The sequence below is a fragment of the Boleophthalmus pectinirostris genome, unplaced genomic scaffold (genome assembly GCF_026225935.1).
Source record: "Boleophthalmus pectinirostris isolate CB_2022bp ecotype Guang Dong unplaced genomic scaffold, ASM2622593v1 HiC_scaffold_9, whole genome shotgun sequence".
Taxonomy (NCBI): Eukaryota; Metazoa; Chordata; class Actinopteri; order Gobiiformes; family Gobiidae; genus Boleophthalmus; species Boleophthalmus pectinirostris.
In genome coordinates, this window is record NW_026571541.1 from 30,450,695 (window position 1) to 30,471,108 (window position 20,414).

Sequence of the window (20,414 nt, forward strand, 5' to 3'; positions counted from 1 at the left end):
CACAAAATAAGTCTGAGTTAAAATGTTACTTTACATAAAAATAGTAAAAAAAATTCTAAAATATTTTCAAATAAATAGCTCCAGTATACATATCTCCCTAAGATTTAACTTTGTATTTATGATATGAATGGGCTCTATTCACGCTTACGTCACAAAACTGGTCGTCGTTTGGAAACGTGAATAATTGCTTCTGTTAGAGGTAGAAACTCTGACAAAATCTGGGAAAACTGAGAAAATTGCCTGGTTTTCTTCATCTAGATGTCATTGTATTCTTTCTTTTTTACTTTTATAAACTGCCTATTAATTTGTGTATTATCATTTGTCTAACTAATTCCAGTAAGTGCAAATAGAGTCGATTTGTAGAAAATATATTACTGTGTTTTAGAGAGCACCTGTTTATCCTGACTCTCAAGAATCACAAACAGATTTATTTTTATTTTTCCACATAAAATCTCCGCAAAATATGATAAAACATGGGTACCTACCATCTTTGGGCCTGGCAGGATCCTCTGTCCCTGCGAGCTGAAGGTACGCATTAATAAGTGAATGAAATGCGTCCATCTCTTTGACCAAATCCTCCATGTTTCCCGGCTCCAAACAAAACCTCTCGAAGCAGAGCCTGTGCGTGCTGCAGTTTTGTAACAACAGACTCGCCATCTTTAGAATGTCCACTCTCTTTTGCTGAAGACAGTACAACAAAACCTTGGTATGGATCAGCTTGGCACTGCTCGGCTCTTTGGTGAGAATTTGCAGAAAGAAAGCTTCTAATTCTGGACTCGAGCACGACAAGAGCAGAGTCCCAAGGCCGCTGAGGTGAGCCTGGGACAAAAATATAGACCCTGCTGAACTGCTTTTGGTGAGGAGTACCAAAGCAGCCTGACCATAGACGGTAAGACGCTGGGTTCCTTCTTCATTTGTACAAAAAAGGACATCTTGTGGTAGTAGCAGAAGCTTCGAAACAACTTCCTTAACTTCTGAAAAGTCCATGTAGTAGAAAAGTGAAGTAAGAGCCTCCATCGCTTTGGATTCGGTCGTTGTTAGGTGGATGTTGATCTCATTTAGCTCCTTGAGTACGGTTGTCACAATGGCATCAGTAAAGTGCTTGAAGAGGTCTTGTTGGTTGAGTTTTTTGAGTACAGGCAACGTGAGAATAAGGAAGGCCTGGATATCTTTGGTCATCATGGAGCAGAGCAGTTTGAGGCGCACTGGTTTGAGGTTGTGAGGGGGTATGGCGGCCCGCTCCACAGCCAGGAACCACTGTTGAATACTGGGATGCTTCAAGATGGAGGACAGGCTGGAGATAATGACCTAAAGACAGGAAGGGAGACTTTAGAACGATTTAAAAGCTTGCGTTAATTGTGTGTCCAAATGCCATATTCAACAAAATGTCCCTAATTTCAAGTGCTGAAAGAAAAGTTAATTCAACCAAAAAATTAAGCTGCATTTTAACATTCATTAAGAAGTAAAGTGGTTGGGCCTACTGTCTCCTGGGCTCGTAGGATAATGGTGTGCCTAAAGAGGAGGTATTATGTAGGGATGGTAACAGTAACCCAAATATAGTAATATCAGAAATCTCACAATCGTATCATGGACAATCACAATATATCAGATGACAAGTTTCTTTGCTTAAATTCATTGTTGTGGTGCAGCAATGGCTAAAATGCAGACTGTTTAAATGCAGACTACGTAAAGAAATAACTGTAGCATATTCACTAGTTTGTAAACCATCACAAAATAAAATATAGCATTAAATATCGTACCATGAGATGCATATTCTGAAATTATCCTACTGAGAGATTTGGGTATTGTTATATCCCTAATATTATGCTAACTCAACTTTCTGGAGCTTTCTACTATGTTATAATGCTGTTCCCTTACCCTAAAGAGATTTTCTGAATCATTCCTGCATGTCCCTGGGTGTGTCAAAAACAAAAATAAAACTTTTTAATTACCGTACATTGTTTTAAGCGAAAACCCATCTATTTATAACCACTTTTATATGCATTTGTGTCCATAAAGAGATAATTTTTACTTCGCCTGAGATAAATGAGCAATGCCACACTGCTAAAGTACAAGTCAGATTTGTGGAGAGGCGATTCAACTCACAGGAAGAATGCTCATTTCTGAAGGTGATTCAGAGGGATAAAACTTTAACTGGATCAATGCATGACAGATCTGTTTAATACCATATTGTGGAACATGGGAAAGCCATATCATTTCCATGGAGCAGGTGGCAGACCCCCCACTAGAAAAACTACACAGAGTACCTTCAGACCATTTTTCTCATAAAATAAAAGTAAGTGAATAGCTGGTTGAGAGCCACCCTTATGTTTTACTGTACCTACAATACCTGAGCCTAATATTGTATGGAATAATAATAAAAGTTTGTCATGCCAACCTGCTCTTTGGTTCCTTCCTCCTCAGACGTCTGGTTGACCTCCAGGAAAAGGTCAGATCCCTCTTGAGAACGTTCTACCTCCTTCTGTTCTGATGGAGAGTCTTCATCGATCACCAAGACCCTGCCTACAAGGAGCTGCAGGATTTTGAGCAGGTTCTTCAACACAGCATTTCCTTCATCTTTGGAAAACTGTAAAAAACATCAAAGTCTAATTAACCACGAAGCTGGTTTTAAGAATCTGAATTGTGTAAAAACATACCGAACCAAAGTCCTCCACTGTGGTCTTGATGTAGAGCAGCACTTGTTTGATGGCGACAGGAAAGACAGCACTGGACATAGATGCTTCTATAGTTTGTACAAAGTCGGGTTTGGTTAGAGCTTTCGGTCCTTGGATGTACGCTTCTGTCAGGAGAGCACTGAATGTAGTAGCTGCAGTTTGAAGATCTTTGTGGAGGGTTTCCACAGACTTGAACTGTTAAAAAAAAACAATCATAATTTTACACACAAGAAGAGTCGGTGTATTGCCTAAACTTTTTCTATATTTAAATGGCCCATATTCCACTATTTTCTGATTATTTTTCTATTTTCTATGTTATAATTCTGTTTCCTCATCACAATCAGACCTGGAGCTAGAGGCTTAGACTTAAACTTTGACAAACATTATTGATCCACAAAGGAAATTATTTGGACACAGTAGCTCACACATCACTATAATTACAATAACAAAGAGCAAAAATATAAATGGTAATAAGTAGCAAAAAAGATAGCGAAGAGACTGGTGTCAAATAAGACATAATTAGATAAATGTAAATGTACAAGTAAAAATAAAATTGAAAGATAATAAAATAAATCACAGCTTACAAGAGGTCATAGGAAGACATATTTCTATATCTTTTTTTGACTTGTACATTTACATTTATATAATAATATCTATTCTGCTAATTTTTTTTGCTGCTTATTTAGAATTTATTATTACCATTTAGATTTTTTGCTCTTTGTTATTCTATTTATTGTGATGTTTGAGCTACTGTGTCCAAATAATCTCCCTTGTGGATCAATAAAGTTTAAGCCTAAGTAACAACATTATAACAAGGCGAAAAGCAAAAAAGTTAATTTTGTGTAATATAGGACCTTTAAGAACATTTCTTATTCCACAATCAATGAGTATTCTATTTTTCATTATAGGGCTATAGTCCCACCAAATCTTGACCAAAACTTGTATTAGTCGCCTAATTATTTTTATTTTGATAAGGATTTATATGGGACAACAACAGAAAGGGTACTGGTAGCCTGAGACATGCACATCCAATAAAAATTTCGACTGCATGCTGGGTCCAAAAACAAAAACTGTGAAAAATAAAGAGAAAGAGATCCACACTGCAGTTCTTTGAAGCTCTCAATTTTTTATTTATTTCAGTGACACCACAATGTGACATTTCGGGTCAAGCCCTTTTTCAGATATGAAGACATGCCTGAAGAAGGGCTTGACCCAAACCGCAGAGTGGATCTCTTTCTTCTTTTGCACAGCAACACAAAGGTAAGGAGGATTAGCTCAAGATTTGGGAGTGAATCCTGTTTTTAATCTGACTTTTTCCATATAAACACACTTTTCCCTAGTACTTTTCCGTGTACATTGTTGTTTTTGCATGAACACACACACAGCTGTAGTATTTTATATGAGTGCAGTTACATGGTCAGATCATAAAAATAACCAGGCCCGTCAACAGAAATTTCAGAGCCCAGGGCAAAAAGTCTCACATGGGTCCCCTTCTTATATGAATTAATAGGCAAAAGTTCCATTTATGGGCCCCTAAGAAGCAAGGGCCTGGGACGACATACCCCTTTGTCTCCACCTGTCAACTCCCCTGCAAATAATACCGTATTTTCCACACCATAGGGTGTGCTCTTAAGCCTCCAACCCCATCAAAAAACAACTGCGCACCCCGCAACCCAGAGCGCCCTATACACGAATCCACTCGGGGTCCCAGCACGACTTCAGTAAACTACAAAGCCCGAAGCGCATACAAACACACACGGAGCAGACAGTGACCGCGCCGCGAAAAACACCCTCAGCCACACTCATCACTCCACGCCGACGAGGAACGGAACGGAGGAACGAACTGAAAAAGCGAGTGCAATGTGCCACTTCTAGACACGACTGAACAACTGAGTCACTGCGAACACGCCAACAATCCAGCGGTCCCAGACAGCACCCTCCCTACACGCCACAACTGAACAAAGCCCAGAGTCACCGTGAACGCGCCAAACAAAGTCCCACTGACCCATCCAGCTGTTGTGTTTCCTTTAAAGTCCGGTGCAGTTTATTTGTGAAAAAAGTTCGAAAATAGACCATTCAGTGACAGTGCGTCTTATAATCCAGAGCGCCTAATAGCCCAGAAAATACGGTACATTGTTTTTGAAAGCTTTCCTCACACCCTTTTTAATCTACATCAATTAGCAGCAGATCTCTTTAGTCAACTGAGAATTTTTGTTGTTTACAGATGGAGCGTGTTAATTTTTTTGTATATTTCTGTATAAAGAAGTAAAGAAGCAAAGACGTAGATTTGTCTCACTAAAACAAAGCAAAGGATCCTCTTATCACTACAATTTCAATTCATTGTTCCTTATTCAGGTAGTTGGACATAATTATATTGTTTTCTCCAAAAATATTCTAAATTCCTTAATAATTTTGTAAGACTTTTGAAAGAAAATTACATCAAACATCATCAAAATCAGCTGAAAATAATGACTGACCAGTTCCTTGTCGCTTTGCTGAGGGAGCCATTTGGAGTAGTACTGGTGCAGCTGGAGTACAGAGGGGTGAGGGGAGGAGTCAGAGGAGGAGTCAGAGGAGGGGTCAGAGGTCATGAGCTCTTTGTCGTAGTGCAGCAGGGCCATGCACAGGGGCAGGGGGTCTCTCTGACAGTGTAGCACCTGACAGAGGACGGAGCTCAGGTACTCAAACACCACATCTGGAGAGAAAGAGAGAAGGGGAGAGGAATGGAGAGAGGATTATAACACATTTATAATTATACAACCTCAAACCCATTATTCAAAACGACTGTAAACACTAGTTCAAGGTGCATGTTCCATCCTAAAATCGTACCTTTCCCAGAGGACAGTTTGTTCCTGGCCTCGAGGGCAGCGGGCACCAGGGCGCTGAAGGGAAACGTCTGAATGATGAGCTCTTCACTCAGAGGAGGTCCAAACTCCTCCATCTCCCCCTCACTGCTCTCCATGATCACGTCCAGCATGTCCAGCACATCTGTTTGAAAGTGGACACAAAATGAAATGTCAAATTGAATGTTTTTTTGTTTTTTTTGACAAAATAAATATACAGTTTTGGAAACAAACTCATTTTGAAACAAGAGAATATATGACATTTCAGAATAAATTTTTACATGAAAAAAAATGATAATAATGTGAGAAAATGTCTAAAGCAGAGTTGCAAGAAACTTAATGTAACAGAGCGTGTATAAGTGTTTGTATTTGAAATTATTAACCATGGTGCTGTAGTAAAAATATAAAAAAGTCAATTTGATTTTTATATTTAATGTAGTTTAATGCTTACATTTTTTCTGAATTTGTACCATAATGTAGTGCTTCACGATTTTTATGTCATTGCTTCAAGGTGCATTGTTTAACTTTTCCAGTGGAGATGTTTTGCTTTGTCTGGAATGTTCCATAGTATGGCATTAAACCTTTCTATCTTCAAACCAGACCAAGTTACAGGTCAGATCTGTGGAGAGGCGACCCCGCTCACAGTCAGAATGCTTGTTTTTTTTTTAGGTATTTTTGAGCTATAAAACCACCTGTAATTGAATAAATGTAAAGTAGAGCTGTTCATTGTCATATTGTGGAAAATACCAATTGTGTTTTTCTTTACCATCTATATGAGAGACGGGGATACTGGCTGCGTCCCCCTCCTGCCCGCTGAGGTTGGCCTGGACATAAGCAGCCTCCTGGACCAGACTGGCCACTTTATCGGTGTAAACGTGAGAGGAGGAGACCAGCTTCACCAACACCTGAAACCACAGAATTAATGTACAGTGTTAAATTATAACATATACCCTTGAAAGTACTTTCACATTTTATTTTTTAAATTTTACTTTTTCAAGAAAATGGATGACAGTTTCCCGTTGACTTTGCTCGAGGGCAGTGAGCTGGTCCAGCCACAGCTCCAGCTCAGTCCAGGTGTATTCAAACACACCACTGTCCTTCAGGACCTGGACCAAAGGAAGGAAATCAATAAGTCAATATTTAGTACGCTGACTCAAAAGGACTTTAGCACATGAATCAGATTAAAGTGCACTGTGTAACTTTTTGGTTGGGGGGTCCGTCATTGCTCTTCTGGGAATGTTCTACAATACAATATCATTACATAGTTCAATCAATCTTTATTTGTATAGCATACATTTGAACAAAGTGATTCAAATGCAACAGCAATTTTTTTTACAGTGATTAAAAACAACAGCAACCTCACCCCCACCCCAGGGTTTCTTCCTTATCTACAACAATTTAGACACAAACATAAAACACCCAACTTTAATAAAAAAATAAAAAAAAAAATAATAATTAATTAATTAAATAATAAGAAGAAATAAATAAGAAATGGAGAGCTAAAATTAGACGAAGACTAAGTAAAATAATAATAATAATAATTTAATTTAAAACAAATGCAATAATAATAATACAATTTGAATGACATTAGTTTCAATTAAAAGCTAAATTAGAAAGATAAGTTTTGAGTTCACTTTTAAAAATATGAACTCAGCAGACTTTAGATCCTCAGATTGACCTTACATGTATTCAATTATAGTTGTTTTTTGTAGCTCAAAAATACCTAGAAAAACAAACATTCTGACTGTGAAGAGGGTTACCACTCCACAGATCTGACCTGTAACTTGGTCTGGTTTGGTCTCCATGAAGGAAAAAAAGTTTAACACCATACTGTGAAACATTGCACACAAAGAAGTAACTATAGTAACTCCATCGAGAAAAGCATTTGGCGGACCCGCAATGAAAGATTTACACAATGCACCTTTAAGAATCAATGCCTGGCTCACCCACCTTAAGAACCAGCTGCTTCGTGGAGGTCTTCAGGTGACTCCTGCTGCTGCTCACAAACATGTTCAAAATCTGATACAGGACGGATTTCTCTAAGGACGAGGACTCACTGTCTGCAGCTTCCTAAATGATTCATATAAACATCCGATCATTTTAAATAACAGTTTCATACTTGTTGAAACAAATAGAAGCCTACTAACTGCAGTACAAAAAGTATAGTACCAATCTAACTCCATACTTGGTACTACTGGTCAGTGGCACTCACCTGAAACCGGAACCAGGAGAACTTGCTGGAGGGCAGCTCTAGAGCCAGCTGCAGGATGTGGTACTGCAGAACAGGGGGGACTTCCTCTTTTAGGCCCTTCTCAGACAAGATCCCTGAAGGTAAAGAAAAATCATTTATACTATTGTATTAAACAGAGTGTACTTTCATGCGTTGGCTTCATACTTTGTTTCATATTTCTTGCATATTTGTCTTCCTGTGACCTCTTGCATAAAGCTGTGATTTTTAAATATTTTATTACTAATCTTTCTATTTTATTTTTACTTCTACATACACATTTCTATAATTATGCCTTCTTTGACACCTGTCTTCTGCCATCTTTTTTTCCTACTTACTTTGAATTTATTTTAACCATTTAGATTTTTGCTCTTTGTTATTATATTACAGTATATATTGTGATGTGTGAGCTACTGTGTCCAAATAATTTCCTTAGTGGATCAATAAAGTTTGTCTAAGTCTTAGTCTAAATCTATGAATATGAGACAGTACCTTTCAGGAGTTTGCTGAAGTCAAACTTGCACTGTGACACCAGATGTGGCACCACTTTCTGATACAGACAAATGACCTGAAGAATCAGAGCTTTGAGCAAAATCACCTCTGCTGTCTCTGGAACTGGAAGAAAACATACATTAAATAATATTAATATTAACTATGACATATCAAAATGTCAAAGCTTATTCTATACATTTAGATAATTCAGTAATAAGGCTTTATACAGGGAATGGACACACAAAAACATTACATTGCTGCCAACTGGTCCTTCCTCCAGTCACTCACTCACACACAAAGTTGATGGCTGTGTGTCGTAGGCTATGAAAAATATTTGTGTTACCTTGTCCTTCTTCAACACTCTGTTCATTCTCTGGTTTTGTTGCATCACTCGCTCCTTTGTCCTTCTTACTCAGAGCCTGCCATTTTCCAACAATGGTCGTCATGTCTGGTAAAATCTAAAAGGGAACAATGCACATGTCCCTCAGCCTCCTGAATATCAAAAGCATTAGCGTTAATAAAAGTGGAGCTCGTGTACTTTGCTGAGGCTCTCCCTGTAGAGCTGGATCAGGTCGGTCATGTTGTCTGCACTCAGCACGTCTGCGGAGCTGCACGCGGCTCTCTCCTGGAGCTGCAGCAGGTTTGTGTGAGCTCGCTTCAGTATGAAGTTCATCACAGAGAAGGTGGTGAGCTGCACTGCTGTGTTGGGGAGCTGGGCAGGAAGACAGGAGATATATTGTGATTAATGGAGTAGTGAGTATAGTAATGGTCCATGAGAGACTGGGACAGGGAGACTGGGTTTATCGATGTTCTGCTGTGATTGAAAAAGGATTCACACTTTTGAGATGTGATTATTCTTGATTTATTACAGTCTTTAACTTCTATTCTGCATTCTGCACCAAGTAATTATTGACAAATATTTACAATAGCATATCCAGTCATTTTAGATTTACTCATACAAAGCTGTTCAGTAGGTACTTGTAGGATAAATTACATTTACATAACACAATTTGATCCATTTTGTAATGAGTCAAACATGCTCTGATGAAGGAAAAAAAAACAATACCAGTGTGGGGACTGAAAATGGCTTTAATACTGAGCTTAAATTAGTAACATTTCTAGTGGAGGGTGCGCCACCTGATGTCTCCATGGAAAAGTTATTGCTTTGTCTAAAACAGTGATTTTCAACAGGTGAGGTCCGCCTCCCCTGGGGGGCGTCAAAGAGCCACTGGGGGAGGCATGACAAGCGGACTAAACCAGGACTAAACCAGGACTAAACCAGACTGATCTCAAGACTGAATCAGGGACTAAGACCTAGGACTAAAACAGAACTAAACCAGGATTAAACCAGGACTAAACCAGGACTGATCTCAAGACTGAATCAGGAGGACTAAACCAGGACTGAACTAGGACTAAAACAGAACTAAACCAGGAGTGAACCAGGACTAAAACAGAAATACTCCAGGATTGAACCAGGACTAAAACAGAACTAAACCAGGACTGAATCAGGACTGAGTGTCGGGACGGGCCAGAAGGTGTGCCCATGTAGACCGCCGCAGAGCTACACGCCTCACGGAGCTGCCACCCAATCGCGCTTTGTGGACACCTTGCTCCATGGGCTCAGGGTTCTCTCTCTCTCTCCCAAGTCGAAGATTAGTCCTGATTTAGACCTGGTTTAGACCTGGTTTAGTCCTGGTTTAGTCCTGGTTTAGTCCTGGTTTAGTCCTGGTTTAGTCCTGATTTAGTCCTGGTTTAGACCTGGTTTAGACCTAGTTTAGACCTGGTTTAATTGCTTGCTTCCTTGTTATTGAAACTCATCACTGCCAGGAACACAAAAGATGCATTTACTTCAAAGGCCTGTGTGGGAGAGAGCAGGCGGATGGGAGTTTGGGCTTGGCCGTCTTTACCTTCTCTAAGGGGAGACTCACATTCACCCAATTTGAAAACCCCTGGTCTAGAATGTTCCACAGTATAGATTTAACCTATTTATCACAAGGGAGACAAGCAGTTGAGATCTGTGGAGAGTCTCCCCTATTCACAGGAGGAATTATTGCATTTTTGAGCAACAGAAACACTCGTAATGAACAAATACTAGATGGAAATGTTTAAAAAGTCATACCATTCCAGGCAAAGCAATAACATCACTATGGAGAGAAAAAGGTAACAGACCCTCCACCAGAAAAGTCGGTGCATCCTTACTAAAAACATAACGTTGCCAAATGCTCAGATAATATGAACCAAAGTTGAGTGTGCGCGTCTTACATTGAGCCCCTGTGTGAAGAAAGCCTTGTTGCAGACTGGAGGCAGAGACAGCACATGGATCATACTGAGCTGGCGGCTGCTGGGGACGGCCTCCTGACTCTGGAAAATGCTGGAAACATCTGGCTGGGCTTCGTAGATCTGAAATAAAATGTTTAAATTACAGAGCAGCTACAATAAGCACACAGTAAACAAAGCCTTAGAGCGGGTATTCAGGTGCATCGCAGTAGAAATTGGAGCATTATTTTCCAAAACAAAAACCGCACACCCAGAAGGCATCACAAACTTATGATTTCCAAACTTTGTGAGGTTACTGTTTCAAACTTAGCTCAGTGATTTCTAAGATTCGTATCACATTTATGATAATCCAATAAGAAAATTTATTTATTTATTTTTATTTAATTCATTTCAACAACAATTATAAAAGATCAGAAACAGCAGACATAAAAACAAATGGAGCCAGTGTGAATTCAGCCTGGAAGACCTAACTTTGCTCCTGTCTCTCCTCATCCTCTCATTGTCCCTTCACTCTCCTCATCTTCTCTTCATCTCCTTCACTCTCTTCATCCTCTCATCATCCCTTTCACTTTCCTCTTATCTTCCCTTTCACTCTCCTCATCCCTTTCATTTCCTCATCCTCTCATCATTCCCTTCACTCTCCTCATCCTCTTATCTTTCCCTTCTCTCTTCATCCTCTCCTCATCTTCTCATCGTCCCTTTCACTCTCCTCATCCTCTCGTCGTCCTCTTCACTCTCCTCATCCTCTGTCGTCCTCTTCACTCTCTCATTCTCTCATCGTCCCCTTCACTCTCCTCATCCTCTCATCGTCCCTTCACTCTCCTCATCCTCTCATCGTTCTCTTCTCTCCTCATTCTCTCTTCGTCCACTTTATTCTCATCCTCTCCTCATCTTCCCCTTTAGTCTCCTCATCCTCTCATCATCCCCTTCACTCTCCTCATCCTCTCATCGTTCTCTTCACTCTCCTCATCCTCTCATCATCGCCTTCACTCTCCTCATCCTCTCATTGTCCCTTCACTCTCCTCATCCTCTCATCGTTATCTTCACTCTCCTCGTCCTCTCATCATCCCCTTCTTCACTCTCCTCATCCTCTCATCGTTCTCTTCACTCTCCTCATCCTCTCATTGTCCCTTCACTCTCCTCATCCTCTCATCGTTCTCTTCACTCTCCTCGTCCTCTCATCATCCCCTTCACTCTCCTCATCCTCTCATCGTTATCTCACTCTCTCATCCTCTCATCGTTATCTTCACTCTCCTCGTCTCTCATCATCCCTTCACTCTCCTCATCCTCTCATCGTTATCTTCACTCTCCTCATCCTCTCATCGTTCTCTTCACGCTCCTCATCCTCTCATTGTCCCTTCACGCTCCTCATCCTCTCATCATCCCCTTCACTCTCCTCGTCCTCTCATCATCCTCTTCACTCTCCTCATCCTCTCATCCTTCTCTTCACTCTCCTCATCCTCTCATTTTCCTCTTCACTTTCCTCATCCTCTCACCATCAGCAAAGTTTGTCTTACTCCAGAGCAGACATATTGTATAAGCAGCTCTTGAGGTAAAAAAATAAGTCTGCTGTATGCTGTCTGCTTTTCATTAAGCACTTATTCTCCAATCAGGAAGTCTGTGGTAGCATGCTAGTTGCTGGTAGCTATACTGTCATGGCAAAACTCTGCATTAGTCTCTGAAAGCTGAGAAAAGAGCTTAATTGCGTTGAAACAGTAAGAAATTAAGTGTAAATCGCAGTGCATAAGGTAAGTGAGGAATAAGTTTGGACCACTGCAAACTGTTTAAAATGAACTAGTTCTGTTTTTTATTTTAAGTAGATGAGTTAAGAAAGTAAAAATCAGGTACAGCGCCTTTAAAAATGATCCCTCTGCAGTATATAAGCCAGGACCGACCCAGGACTCATAGTCGTATTGATATTTACCTTCTTCATGAGGTTGACGTTGTCCTGCCAGGTGCTCTTGGGGCGAGGAGTGTACGAGTGCTGCGTCTCTTTGAAATATCTGGACAGAATATCGGGACTGGCCTTCAGGACGTTCACCACCAGCTCTGCCACCAGGTCGTCCTCTGGTGCCTGCTTCAGTCCCACCAGGAACTGCAGGAGGACCAGGTTTCCAGCTCTAAACAAACAACAAGACTAAACATGTCAATAGTGATATGAGTTGGGGAAATTTGACTCCTTTTCTGTTGAAGTTAAAGTGTTGTAAAGTGTTTGTTTGAGTGTACTGCACCTCACTTTACACAGCACTGTGGTATAGGTCAACCAAAAAATAAATTCACCCACCATACAGTCTCCAAAACCACGCAAATCACACACAGATAACACAAACTTCTCACATACAACTGTAAATAGCAAACCATATTATGTTTTGTTATGTCTTAATAGCACTTTCACCACTGTACATGACTGGGCACTACACGTTTGTCTGTTTTGTACAGAGGTGGAAGGTAACTAAGTACAAAAATAAAAGTACTTTACTTAAGTACATTTTACAGTGGATTTTACAGTGGAAACTTTTTACTTTTACTTCACTTTTACTTCACAACATTTGAAAACGTCTGCACTTTCTACTCCACAAAATGATTTTTCCAGGTCTAGAAAATTACATTTTCAATTTCCATGACTTTTCCAGGATTTCCATGACTGTGGGAACCCTGTTTATGATTTGAGACCTGCTGAAATGGCAGTTGAGTTTTTGTCCCAACTTTGAGCAAACCAAATACACATAAACAGCTAGAAAAAGTAAAAAAAAAAAAAAAAATCAATTGAAATGTCACCACATCAACATTATCAAAATCTCTACATTTTATCCTTGAATATATACAAAAATATAGAGTAAAATACTTTTTTACTTTTTAAGAATTTTTTAAATGGTTACTTTAATACTTTTACTTAAGTAGATTTTTTCATGTGATACTTTTACTTTTACATATTGCCTCTATAATTGTACTTTTACCTAAGTAACAAAATTGAGTCCTTCATCCACCACTGGTCTTTCAAATAAATAAACCTGTATTGTATAAAAAGTACAACTCAAAAGCTCTTCGTTTTCCTTACCTGCCAGCAGTTCCAAAGCTAGAATCATGAAAGCTGATGCCATGTTTACGAGAGCAGCACAGGTCCACGAGAAAACTGTGGACCTGAGCCCGGACCAGAGACACTCCGGTCTGCTGCGAGTCGTCCTCCATCTGAGAACACACAGAAATCGAATAAACAGTCAATGCATTTACAGATGATGCAAATTACTCCCTACAACTGTATAATAATTTGCCATTATGTCATAGATAATACTCCCTACAACTGTACAACAACTCACCCTTATGTAACAGATAATACTCACTAAAACTGTACAACAACTCACAATATGTAACAGATAATACTCCCTACAACTGTACAACTCACCCTTATGTGACAAATAATACTCCCTACTACCACAAAAAAAATCTCATCCTTGTGTAACAGATAATACTCCCTACAACTGCACAAAATCTCATCCTTATGTAACAGATAATATTCCCTACAACTGTACAACTCTCCCTTATGTAAAAGATAATGCTCCCTACAACAACTCACCACTGTACATAAACATTTATATAATTATGTTTTATTTGACACCAGTCTCTTGCTATTTTTGTTACTTATTTTGAATTTACTATCACCTTTTATATTTTTTACTCTTTGTTATTATATTATATTGTGATGTGTGAGCTACTGTGTCCAAATAATTTGCCTTGTGGATCAATAAAGTCTGTCTAAGTGTAGTTAAAAGTCTAAAAATCATCTTACAGAGTCTTCCTCAGTGGCAGCATCAACGATCCCGTTCCATTTGTAAAGTGATGCCAAGTTTGCCAACACTGCTGCTGTGAAGAAGCGCACCTTCTGAGTTTTACTGATGCCTTTGTTCAGAACAACCTGCCAAGAGACAAATACAGGATTATGAGTTGTTTAAGTTTATAGTCCTGATATATTTAATAGGTATTTACTCACTCTGCTCTTTAGTGTAGTCAAAATCAGGTTAACAACAGACAGCCTGTCCTCTTTCAGACCCGTGTTCAGGATCTCAGGCAGAAATTCTATTCAAATAAGATGTCAACATGTCAAGTAATTCAATAAAGATGTCAAATAAAAGTAATGGTGATAGCACATCAAGAATATAGTACTATGAACGCTAAATATATGTATACGCCATTAAACTGACAAAGAAAATTGCTTTTGTGGTGGTTTTAAATTGGGGCTATCATGTATAAGAGTTCAGTTTAAGGTAGAATGAGATTAGAGACATAAACCATCTTTACAACCTTCATCTCAAATATGCCTCCTGTAGGAACATGCTGCTTTGTCAAAGTTTAAGCCTGGCACAGGGGAATATATTGTTTGAACAGGATATCAAGTATTTAGAATAGTTTACTTGGTAAATCCAGACTGAAATCCTGTCTATTTCAGTGAATCAAAGACGGGAAAATCTCATTAGTCATCCATCATTTAGAACAAAATCACTTCTCTAACTTCTCTAAAAGTTCAAGTCTGCACTGTGTGTGTTTTTTTTTAAATAAAAACAGATCACCTTTTTTTTTTTAAATTTACTAATCCGCCTGTCAATCACACCCATTATCATAGACTAAGATTGTGCAAAAATATAGAAATATCAATATATATCGTGATACTAAATTTGACAGTATTGTTATCGTGGGCTGCTGTCTATACATTGGCAACAGTAGGTTTTAGTATTTTGTAGCTGTTTTGTGATCATTTTGTTGTTTATTTAGTGAAGGAAACTTGTTTAAGCAACACACTTGATATATACAGTAATTTTTGGACTATAAGGTGCACTTAAAATCCTTTTGCATTTTCTCAAAAATTGACAGTGTGCCTTATGTATTAATTTTAGTTGTGCTTATTGACCTCGGACCAATTTTATGTGGTACATGGTGCTCAAAAATCTGTCAAAATGTATGACTTTGGTAAGCTACGAAGCCACGCCGTTTTATGAACTGTCAGAGAATTATGGCTACCGTAGTCAGAAACCTCACGCAGAAAAAGTGAAGTATAGTTCTGTGTCGACTCAACGTACACTGCCACTGTCGCCTTGTCATATAAAGAACACTCATATTCCAGAGAGTTTTAGTCCGACGGAAGCTGACAGCAACAGCACACATAAGCATCGCTTATAGTTTATGCAAATTATCCATGTGGTTTTAAGTTTTGTTTCTGTAAAATGTAAACAAATGTGCGCAAAGCTGCATTAAACACATTATTACACAGTGTATATTTGAGTCGTCCTCGTAGGAAATAAAAAACAAACTTAAATTATCCACCCACATTCACATTCATAATACATATTCACCAAGACAGGGAGGCAACGCCGGGCGAATTACACCACGATCTGCCAATGGATCGTGGATGCCTGGGCTAAGGGATTAGTCTCAAGTGTCGTCTGTTTGTTTTGCTTAATGCACCTTATAATTCAGTGCACCTTATTTATGAAAATAGATGAGAGAATTCAACATTATTGATATTGCACCTAATAATCTGGTGCTCCTTATAGTCCGAAAAATACAGTACACTGTTTTAATGATTAAAATAGATGCATTTCAAATTAACTTTGCACAAGTGATGGTTTAACAAAGAAGTATTGCTGCTAAAATGTATTTGGTTCTTTAAAAAAGCAGTATATTAAGAATATACAGGTAGTAGCATCTGCCATATTATTATTATTATCATATCGAATTGTGAGAGACTCTGTGATTCCCAAACTACACATCTTTGAAAAAAAAAAAAAAGAGGGAAAATCAAGTGCATTTAGCTTCAGCAGAGATGACATTTATTTACCTTTTACTTCAAGTATCTGTCCCACTGTGGCATTGTCTCCAGAGATCAAAAATGACAACACAAATTGGATAAAGGCCATGCGGACATCTGGTTTCCCCTAAAAGGAGGATGTAACATTTCAATAAGAAAGGGGCCGTTACAAAAAAGACAACCAATATATTACCAATTCAACCCTAACCTGCTTATCTCTCCTTTTTGCCAGACCGGACATCGTCTTGTAAGCATGAATGTGACTTAAAACTTCTCTGGCAGCTTCTGGGCCCTGAGCCACCAACGCAGACAGGAAATGCAAACACTGGCGCACAAATCTACCACGGAGAGGAAGACGGGAAATAAACAACAAACGCACAAACGGCCAACTTATTTAAATACTTTGAGAGGTTTTAGGCTCAAAAACCTGTGATTAGCGGAGTGCAGAGAACCCAGGAGGATCTTCATGTGGCTGGAAACGGTTTTCTTCACGATGGCATTTCCCACCGTGTTGAAGTGAGTGAGGTCGCTGGCAGTTCTCAGAAGAATCATCTCCAGACTCTCAAAAATCAATATCAACTAAAGTAAAAGAAAAAATAAACCAATAAAGACATGCATAAATTAATATTAATAAAGAGAAAAGAACAAAAGCTTAACAAACATTGAAACTGAGCTTATGGACAGGTCAGATTTATATGCTAAAATTTGCTTTTTAACTTGTAAAATCAAAAAGCAAGAATCATGTGTCTCTGTAATTGCCGGGTCTATCCACGTGAAGCAAAAACTGGCACAAATTTCAAACTCTTCTCTGTGCACACAAATGCATATATTTATATACTAGGGGGTGTAACGACATCCAAGCCTCACGATACGATATCGTCACGGTATGAACCTCACGATATTTACTGCGATATCGTGGGAAAGCTCACGATTAGGGATGTAACAATATCGAAATCTCTCTGTACGATATTTTCAGGATATACATCTCACGGTACGATATTTATTACGCTATTTTGTGGAAGCTGTGAAGAAAACTGTTAATATGTTACTTTTTTCTCTTAAAATGCCTTGACAAGACCTAATCCAAAGAACTAAGACTTAAAAGTGCTTAGAACTGTTATTTCTTCTTGTAGTCTGCACTGAAATGGAAAAGGATCATGGTCTATGTAGTTCCCTCTTTCTTTTTTTCTCTATTGCTGCACCATAACACTTAATTTAAGCGAAGAGACTTGTAATTCGATATATTGTGATGGTCCATGGTATTATTGTGAGAACTTTGACGATATAATATCACAATATTTCGGTTATTGTTACATCCCCATTATATACAGATAATTTGCATATTTATTTTGGGCTTTTTGTCAGAAAGAACTTGACTAATGGTCAACATATTTGGATAAATTGAACGTTTCAGCAAAAAGATGTGGTCCAAAGTAAGAAGGCACTAAATTTTGGAACAGTCTCCCACTATCAGTAAGAGAGACTCCAACACTTGCCACTTTCAATTCCCACTTGAAACAGTGGCTAAAGGAAAACCAGACTTGTGGACACTTTTAGATTAGAACTGTCACTGTTAAATTTGTGGTGTTGCCTGCTGAGGAACTACAGATGGAAATGAGCAGTCTTGCTATAATCTGGCATATTTACACTGCAGTGTTGTAGATGTTCATTAATACGCACTGTCCCTATTAAATAAGTAAAAAAAAAAAAAGAAAAAAAAAAGAAAAATTATCTGACGAAGGCTTTTTGGCAAAAATAAAAAAAGCTTTTGGACATCGACCATCTGACTGTGCTATGCATTTTTTCACTTTTGGATTGCTGTTCCTTGCATTTGTACCTCTGTAAGAACTCTGTTGTGCATTTTCTATTTTTGAAAAGGAAGCTGTTAACATCTTCACGACATTACAATTTGGAAAAGAGCATCTGAGCTTTGAAGATGTAGAAAAACTAATTATAAAAGGTGACTAAAACAAGTGTGAATGAAACAAAACACAAAACTCCAGGTATGTTTTTGATGAAGTAACAGATTTATAACATGTCTTAAACCTCACACGAGTCAATTTTGCACAATATTAGACGATTTTACGTACCTCACTTTCAACTTGTGTTTCTCCTTCCAACAATTTGAAAATCTCTGCACACTCCATGGAAATTTTAACATATCCTTCAACCACATCGTACAGATCTGGGCATGGCAGTTTCTTTGCTGTTGATATGAACTTCTCCAATCCTAGAATGAACCAGAAATCAAGCAAAAAATAATATGCGACCATTTTTACAGACAAAAATATTAAATTCAGCACCAACCTTTCATGGCTTGCGTTGGATCTTTCAGCATGGTTTTAAATACAGTTCCATTAAACTCTGAAAACTTGTCTTTTTTCGCTGGGACGCCTTCCTCCGCCGCGTCCACACTTTGTCGCTTTTTACTCATTTTGTCGTCAGTAGATCAATACGTTTCAATAATTTTTAAGCCGTTTATTCATGAATTAAACTCCTCTGACAGCGACCCACGTTGTTTGCTCCATGTAAACACAGCGGTCCGACGCAGCTGTCATCCGGAGAGAAACTTACAATGGTGAAAAAGGTTCCGAGGTGAAAGAATTAAATGTATTTAATTAATTTCAATATACTTTTTTATTTTAGTTGTTTATTTCTTGATAGCAGAATTAAAAGTGCATTAAAATAGGCAACCGTGATTTACTGTTGAAAAAAGAAAAGAAAAAAAAAACTCACAGCATATGCCCTATATAAACTGTATATTTAACGGAACTTTTTATTTTATTTATTTTTTTAATTTATTTATTTTTTTGTAATTACGTAGCCAAGGTGTATTTTTTTCTAGAATGAATTAAAAAAAAAAAAAAAAAAAAAAAAAAGAAAGAAAGAAAAGAAGAAGAAAAAAAAAAGCGCCACATCTCGTACTCATATAAATACTACAAACCAGCAGGGGTCAGCAGAGGGAAGGGAATGGTTCGTGTCCAAGCCTTTGCATAAAAATTGGCCGTGATTGGAGTGACAGCTGTAGCATGTCACTTGCAAAATCCTCCACTTAGGCAGAACGCTATTGTTTAGTCTGTGGATTACAATTTACCAGAGAATTTTGGATTGTGGGAATATGAGGTATGTGAGTGAAAGAAAGCATTTGTTGCAAGAGTTCTTTGCTATTCAATCAATAAAAAGGGTTTGGGCCTGTGTTTATTCAAGGTTTGTGGTGCACATTTACAAATTTAAGCAGACCTATGATGCAAAATCGACTTTTCAGAGCTTTTAACCATGTCATAGTTGTTTCCTCTCACTGTTTTACTCACCTGAAGTTGTATTTGAAGTGATTTGTGCATGTTTGAGTAATCTTTAAACATCATTTTGTCGATCACCCCATTTTCACCGCCACCGCTACACGCCCACTGCTCTGTACTTCTCCTATTTTATTTTCTTACTACACGTGATACGTGGGATTCGGCAGCGTTGTAAAGTTATTTTGGAACAAATGAAAACCTAGTGTGAGCTGCAGCTATCCACAGGCGAGGCGCTGACAGTTGCCTCCATTGGCCCCCATTTCTTTTTTTAAAGGTGCACTGGGCTGTGGGGCCAGTTCATGTGGTGGGGGGCGGGTCAAAGGGACATGGTGGACATGGTTAGCCCATGGGTCTTAGTTTGATGACCCCTGCAGTAGGAGGTGTATTTACCTTGTTAACATGTTTTGGCTTAATGTTTAGTTAATGTATTTACGAAGACAAAATTCAAGTTTTTGGTCCCATGTTTGGATCAGTGCAGTGTCAGCAGTGATGCGGTCCCTATATTGGACCGTTGTGATGAAGCGGGAGCTGAGTCAAATGACGCCAAAAGACGCCAGTCAGTCTTCATTCCTCCCTTCACCTATGGTCATGAGCTCTGGGTAATAACCGAAAGGATGAGATCACAGATATAAGTGGTCGAAATGAGTTTCCTCCGCAGGGTGGCTGGGTGCTCCCTTAGAGATAGGGTGAGGAGCTCAGTCACAACGGAGAAGCTCGGAGTAGAGTCGCTGCTCCTTCACGTTTATTTATTTCATTCATAAAGTATAAAAAGACATCAACAGTGTCACAACATCAAACATA

General features: G+C 38.7%; 1 protein-coding gene across 1 annotated transcript in view; it reads right to left on the reverse strand.

The window, feature by feature from the left end:
• Positions 1 to 18,853, reverse strand: part of urb1 (URB1 ribosome biogenesis homolog) — a 33,191-nt gene extending 14,338 nt beyond the window's left edge. The window contains exons 1-22 of the mRNA XM_055147797.1: positions 18,622 to 18,853; positions 18,405 to 18,544; positions 16,742 to 16,893; positions 16,523 to 16,652; positions 16,345 to 16,441; positions 14,503 to 14,588; positions 14,302 to 14,427; positions 13,573 to 13,703; positions 12,439 to 12,634; positions 10,500 to 10,637; positions 8,776 to 8,949; positions 8,581 to 8,695; positions 8,238 to 8,360; positions 7,731 to 7,843; positions 7,469 to 7,588; positions 6,508 to 6,624; positions 6,285 to 6,423; positions 5,505 to 5,663; positions 5,153 to 5,370; positions 2,658 to 2,870; positions 2,399 to 2,587; positions 486 to 1,308 (exon numbers count right to left, since the gene is read on the reverse strand). Coding sequence (XP_055003772.1) covers positions 486 to 1,308; positions 2,399 to 2,587; positions 2,658 to 2,870; positions 5,153 to 5,370; positions 5,505 to 5,663; positions 6,285 to 6,423; positions 6,508 to 6,624; positions 7,469 to 7,588; positions 7,731 to 7,843; positions 8,238 to 8,360; positions 8,581 to 8,695; positions 8,776 to 8,949; positions 10,500 to 10,637; positions 12,439 to 12,634; positions 13,573 to 13,703; positions 14,302 to 14,427; positions 14,503 to 14,588; positions 16,345 to 16,441; positions 16,523 to 16,652; positions 16,742 to 16,893; positions 18,405 to 18,544; positions 18,622 to 18,748 — 3,826 coding nt within the window. The 5' untranslated portion in view covers positions 18,749 to 18,853. The remainder of the gene's footprint in view (positions 1 to 485; positions 1,309 to 2,398; positions 2,588 to 2,657; positions 2,871 to 5,152; positions 5,371 to 5,504; positions 5,664 to 6,284; positions 6,424 to 6,507; positions 6,625 to 7,468; positions 7,589 to 7,730; positions 7,844 to 8,237; positions 8,361 to 8,580; positions 8,696 to 8,775; positions 8,950 to 10,499; positions 10,638 to 12,438; positions 12,635 to 13,572; positions 13,704 to 14,301; positions 14,428 to 14,502; positions 14,589 to 16,344; positions 16,442 to 16,522; positions 16,653 to 16,741; positions 16,894 to 18,404; positions 18,545 to 18,621) is intronic.
• Between the last annotated feature and the right edge of the window lie 1,561 nt (positions 18,854 to 20,414).